Here is a 6,000-nt window from a genome sequence, read left to right on the forward strand (position 1 = left end):
CGAAATTCCAAATGTTCATTTTTATAATATCTTAATTCCGGATTGAACAGGATAGTTTGGAGACGCTGAAACATGAACCAGAAGTGTGCTGGTATTGAGTGAGTAAATGTAAGCATTAAATTAACACGTATAATGTTTCTCAGCTGAACTTAGTCGTTTGTTTTGCGGTGAAAGCTGTAGTTTAGTTTTCAGTTTATGCTGAGATGCGTGGATGTGTTTAAAGGGGTCATATGATGTGATTGCAATTTTTCCTTTCTCTTTGGAGTGTTACAAGCTCTTGGTGCATAAAGAAGATCTGTAAAGTTGCAAAGACTAAAGTCTCAAATCCAAAGAGATATTCTGTATAAAAGTTAAGAGTCAGCCACACCTACCTAAAACGCCTCGTTCTAACACGCCCCCACATATCTACCTCACTATGTGGGAAGATTTGCATAACGCCACCCAAATGTTCAGGCAAAGAAAGAAGTGAAAGTCAAACTACTTTGTTTGGTCTTCCAAAAGAGGACGATATCCACTTCGTCATGCCTAGAGCTGATCCGTGCTGGTCGCTGAGGAAATACATCAACTTAGTGCTGTGGATCGCCGGATCGGCTTTCACCGTGGACGAAGCAGAGTCCAGCCCGGGGTCTTCACATGTGGTTTATACACCAGATACACAAAATAATGTTCTTTTTAGCAGCATATGACCCCTTTTTAAACAATTATGCTTTTACTTCACTATCTGGTACAACTTGTGCACTTTAAAAAGTACGAGTTCCATTTTATTATATTTTTGTTAGACATTCATACAGTGGCACACTCTGCAAACGTTATTTCAATTCAGGTTCATTTGTATGGCGCTTTTCACATTAGCCTGCACACAAAGCATCTACATTACAATTTCGATCTGTTATCAGAAGTGAATGTGTCCAAGTAATATTCATTTCACGAATGAACAGTTCACGATAATAGAATCATACAGCTTGCTGTTAATTATTAATATTATTTTAATTGCAATCGTTTAACCGAGCAGTCAGACAGGTGCGTCCAGATACACCAGATACACAAAATAATGTTCTTTTTAGCAGCATATGACCCCTTTTTAAACAATTATGCTTTTACTTCACTATCTGGTACAACTTGTGCACTTTAAAAAGTACGAGTTCCATTTTATTATATTTTTGTTAGACATTCATACAGTGGCACACTGTCTGCAAACGTTATTTCAATTCAGGTTCATTTGTATGGCGCTTTTCACATTAGCCTGCACACAAAGCATCTACATTACAATTTCGATCTGTTATCAGAAGTGAATGTGTCCAAGTAATATTCATTTCACGAATGAACAGTTCACGATAATAGAATCATACAGCTTGCTGTTAATTATTAATATTATTTTAATTGCAATCGTTTAACCGAGCAGTCAGACAGGTGCGTCCAGACTGCTACCGTATTCAGATTTGCAGGAACTGCGGATCAGTTTAGCGTTATTTAATGCGTGCTAATGACTTATTAATGAATGTTTTTTTATAAAGTGTCGCGTTCTCGCATCGCGGAACACAACGAGCTGAGCTGAGCTGATTAACGTGAGTGCGACTGTGTTTTTTTATTTTACTGTGCATGTTCAGGAGATCTGTTTGAAGTCGAGATCAGCTGGAGAGACCTCAGCATCAGCATCAGCGCACGCGACGCATCAGCATCCGCCGAAATGATCGAGTAAATCAATGCTTGTGTCGATAAAGAGTCACGGTGTTCGCATTGCAGGTTTCCTCGATGGACTGTGTTCAGATCTGGAGATTTTTATAAAACCACAAACATCTGAAGTGATGCCTTGTTTGAACAGATTCTCATCCTGCGATTTGAGAAGATGCAAAGATGGAGATGTTGTCTGATATCACCCTGTTTTTAAATGGTGCCCTGCCTATACCACGTTTTTGTGACTTGTAATAATACCACAGTACTTTGTAAATATCTTTGCATGCCACAGTATTAGTGTATCAGTATCAGTATATATTTTTGTAAGTGTGTGATGATAATACTTTAGTCCAGCATTTAGACGCTGCTGTTTTGATAACATTGACCATTAGTGCATGTCATTAACCCCGACTGTGTGGCTTTAAAGGGATAGTTCTCTTAAAATAGTGTCATTTACTACCATTAGAGCTGTGATGTTTTGAGATGTCAATAAGCTCAGATGCTGTCAGTGTGTTGGTCAGCCTGTTGTGATGCTGCGGTCTCCAGAGGACCGGGTTGGCATGGCAACACTGAGACCATCCACTTCCTGGAAGAGAGTCGTGAATGGCACGCATACGGTTCAGATGATGCCACTGATGCTGCTGGGGGAAGATCTAGAGCTTATTCTTGTATACATCAATTATTACAGTATCGTGTGCAAAATCTATAGAATTCACAAAATCATTCGTTTTTGTTTTGTATCATAAGGCTTTAGGTAAGTGTTTTAGGAACACACCGTACATCACGTTTCACAAGTGAAAAACCTGTATTAAATGGTTTGTTATGACTAGTATTTGCTCCTCCCACTGGTGTGTTTGCAGCATTCTGATTGGCTGTCGTCCGCAGATGGCTCTGCTGTGGAGGAGGGGCTTGTCACTATCAGGGCGTGGCATGGTGCCGGGGCCAGGGGTCGTTACGGTGGCCCCTGAGGGTCACAACAGGTCGTGGGAGACCCCGGTGGTCGCCCCGGAGACGCCCATCTTCCTCATGACCCCCGCCACTCAGACCATCTCTGGGATCTTCACCTGGACGGCTCTGCTGCTCACCTGCCAACAGGTACCACACATATGTTTATAATCATGAACGTGTTCCTTGCACTGAACCCAGAGGAACTTCTAGACTCCACCTTAAAGCAGAGTTTACATTCTGGATTTATTGCATTGTGAAAATACACAATTATATAATAAAGCTGTAATGCACTGCTGGCCATTTTGCCAGAAAACTAGGGAGACTTCAACTCCCATAATGCATTGTGCTTAACCCGGCTTTCTGTGAGATCTGTAGTTTTCACAAAAGATGACTGCTGATTACTTTAGCTGATAAATTAACGTGAATATCTTGGGGCAGATAACACATTTATTTATATATTTATAAACAATACAGACTTTGTAACAGTACAAGGCTGGTTGGAAATCTGCACGCTTATACCCTTTAAGCAGTTATATATTATTACATATTTAATCATGTTTCATATGGTCAAAGTATGTATTCTCTTTTATTTATATAAAACAAATATTTTATTTATTGACGTAAAAATGTAAATGCGAAAAATATAATGTTAATATTACTGTAAATATTAATATGTATCATTTATTACATTATTGTTTTCTGTTTATTATATTACAATTTTCGGACAAAAAATCTCCGCTAATGCTGTAAACTATTGTGAGCCCTATTACTCGCACATTACTATAATATCAAAGGTTACAATAGCCCAACTATTAAATTACATTGCTATTTATTTTTAGACATAATAATCAACACTCACATTTTGTAATGCAAACATGTAAATTACACAAGGCAGTTTTCAAATTCAAACTTCTGAAAATGCCATATTTGTATGTTATGATATTTATTGTAAGGTTCAAATTACATAATACATCTGTGGTATCATAGAGGTTCAGCTGACACGCATTGAAAGAGGTTGATGAGCAGTTGCTGTGGCAACAGGTGGCATGACATCAGAGAGCAGAGGTTGTTGCATAGCAACAGCATTCAGAACTATCGCCATGTCAACCTCGACAGTCGTTGCGCCGCTACAGCTAAAGTCTGTCCACACTGGATGAGACAAGCAACCGTTGCAAATCATTTGAAATTTCTGTCAGTACGTCATAGATAGAACGAGGATGTTTACTGTCGTGTCGCATCCAGTGTAGACAGCATCACTGATAATGATGGGTTCTATTGTATTTTGTCGCGTCGCGCCACGCCGCTCGCATCTGGTGCAGACACGGTGTCTGTGTGCGTGTGTTGTGATAGTTCAGCTTAAATGAACCTGTAAAGCACACGGAAAGCTGTGGTGACAGAAGAGCTACCTGCTCCACAGACACACACACACAAAGAGACATGCTTTTACTCACATGTGTTTGACTTTACATACACAAAAACTTCTCACTTAAACAGGAAGTTCTGTTTCTGCTCCGTTTACGTGTTTAAATTATTGCCATGATTGTTTTATTTACAGTACAGCATCCATATATTAATGCATGCATATTAATTAGAATAATAAACGGCCAAATATGAGTACCCTTACAGAAGAACCACATGAATTTCACATGCTTTCCTCATGTGATCACATGTAGACAACATAATAGAGCACATGTGGGATTAACATGTGGATCACATGTAACAAACACTGTGCATTTTCAGCTTCACTGTACTCTGGTATTATGTTTGTTCCTGTTTCCTATCCTCTGGTTGTAGTGCCTTGTAGCTTTCTTTGTTAATTAGTTAGTTGACATGTACTAGGCATGAGAATAAATCTAAAAGTACACATTAATATCAAATAATCACGTCTGTCTGTCTGTGTGTGTCAGATCTACATGCACTTGCGCTACTATAACACTCCTAACGAGCAGCGGCACATCGTCCGCATCCTCTTCATCGTGCCGATCTACGCCTTCGACTCGTGGCTCAGTCTGCTGTTCTTCACTAACGAGGAGTATTACGTCTACTTCAACACCGTCCGCGACTGCTACGAAGGTCAGACGTGCATCTCCACTATTTACAGTTAGAAATGTGGTTTAAGTACTGCGTTTAATTAATTACTCTAAATAAATTATATTTTAATGTAATAATATTTCATTGTGTATTATATTATGTGTTTAATTTATACATTTATACCATTTCAAGTGTGAAAAGGCCTATAGTTTCATAATCGATGACTTTTGCAACATTAGCGCTTTTTTAAATCACCTTAAGTCTGGCTGGTTCAGGCCTATCATGGATAAATAAATATGTGACTAAAACCACCAGTAGGTGGCGGCAAGTCTTAATGAGTGATCCATTGAATCATTCATTCACACAATTCATTCAGAACGGCTGATTCATTTAGAAACGAAGCAAGGGACTGTCATTATGAATGGATGATTGAATCATTGACTCAAATGATTAATTCAAAAACAGAGTCATTCAGGAACAAAACATAATAAAACAAAAACCCATACAGGGGTATTTTTTTGCTTTCATGACTTGAATTATAGGGGCATTCTAACTATATTATAATAGGTTTCATCACGCAGTCAATGCTTTTGGATTCACAATGTTTTTTTGGCAAAGTAAGTGGCATACTCAATAATGTCGGCCCGCTTTTCATAAAAAAAAAAGGATTACGATGTTATCTTAGACGATAGATATCGCATGATAATTCCAGTCGAAACAGTGATTTATTGTAGTTGTTAGTAAGGCATGTAGAAATATTATCAGGTGGTGTGGTGATGAATCACAGTGAGGAACGTGATGGCGAGATTTCGGTCACGTTTGGTTAAGTTATGAGCTTTGTCTCAGATGTTTCTACTAATATTCAAATAACAGACCCAAATGAGTCAGTAGTCATCATCCAGTTACAGTCAAAAGCCAGGTTCCTTCTGAGATCACAGGATCTGTAGTTCTTTAGTTCTCTGTTTGCTGTGTAGGAGGAAGCATTGTGATATGAAGTCGATTTCAGTGGTTCTGATGATGATGATTTATGTGTGTTTCTGCAGCGTTTGTCATCTATAACTTCTTGAGTTTGTGTTACGAGTATCTGGGCGGCGAGAGCGCCATCATGGCCGAGATCAGAGGAAAACCCATCCAGTGAGTTCAGCGTTCACTCTTCCTCTCTGCTTCTCTGTCACATGATAAATCAGCTGATCTGAGGGGTGTGTGTGTGTGTGTTCATTCAGGTCCAGTTGTGTTTACGGCACATGTTGTCTGTGGGGCAGAACTTACTCCATCGGCTTTCTGCGCTTTTGCAAACAGGTATCTCTCTCACACACACACACACACACACACACACACATACATATA

At 39.1% G+C, this 6,000-nt stretch overlaps 1 protein-coding gene across 4 annotated transcripts in view; it reads left to right on the forward strand.

Moving 5' to 3' along the window:
- Nucleotides 1–1,503: 1,503 nt before the first annotated feature.
- The window catches only part of LOC107573503 (transmembrane protein 184B-like), an 8,570-nt gene continuing 4,073 nt past the window's right edge, over nucleotides 1,504–6,000 (forward strand). The window contains exons 1-5 of one of the 4 annotated variants that reach the window (XM_016259940.1): nucleotides 1,504–1,565; nucleotides 2,560–2,769; nucleotides 4,530–4,695; nucleotides 5,697–5,787; nucleotides 5,877–5,952. In XM_016259940.1, coding sequence (XP_016115426.1) covers nucleotides 2,560–2,769; nucleotides 4,530–4,695; nucleotides 5,697–5,787; nucleotides 5,877–5,952 — 543 coding nt within the window. In that variant the 5' untranslated portion in view covers nucleotides 1,504–1,565. Of the gene's footprint in view, nucleotides 1,566–1,649; nucleotides 2,770–4,529; nucleotides 4,696–5,696; nucleotides 5,788–5,876; nucleotides 5,953–6,000 lie in introns of those variants that run through there. The other 3 variants (XM_016259938.1, XM_016259937.1, XM_016259936.1) reach the window with 3 other exon arrangements.

This window comes from Sinocyclocheilus grahami, unplaced genomic scaffold (assembly GCF_001515645.1).
Source record: "Sinocyclocheilus grahami isolate Dianchi unplaced genomic scaffold, SAMN03320097.WGS_v1.1 scaffold1962.1, whole genome shotgun sequence".
Lineage (NCBI taxonomy): Eukaryota > Metazoa > Chordata > Actinopteri > Cypriniformes > Cyprinidae > Sinocyclocheilus > Sinocyclocheilus grahami.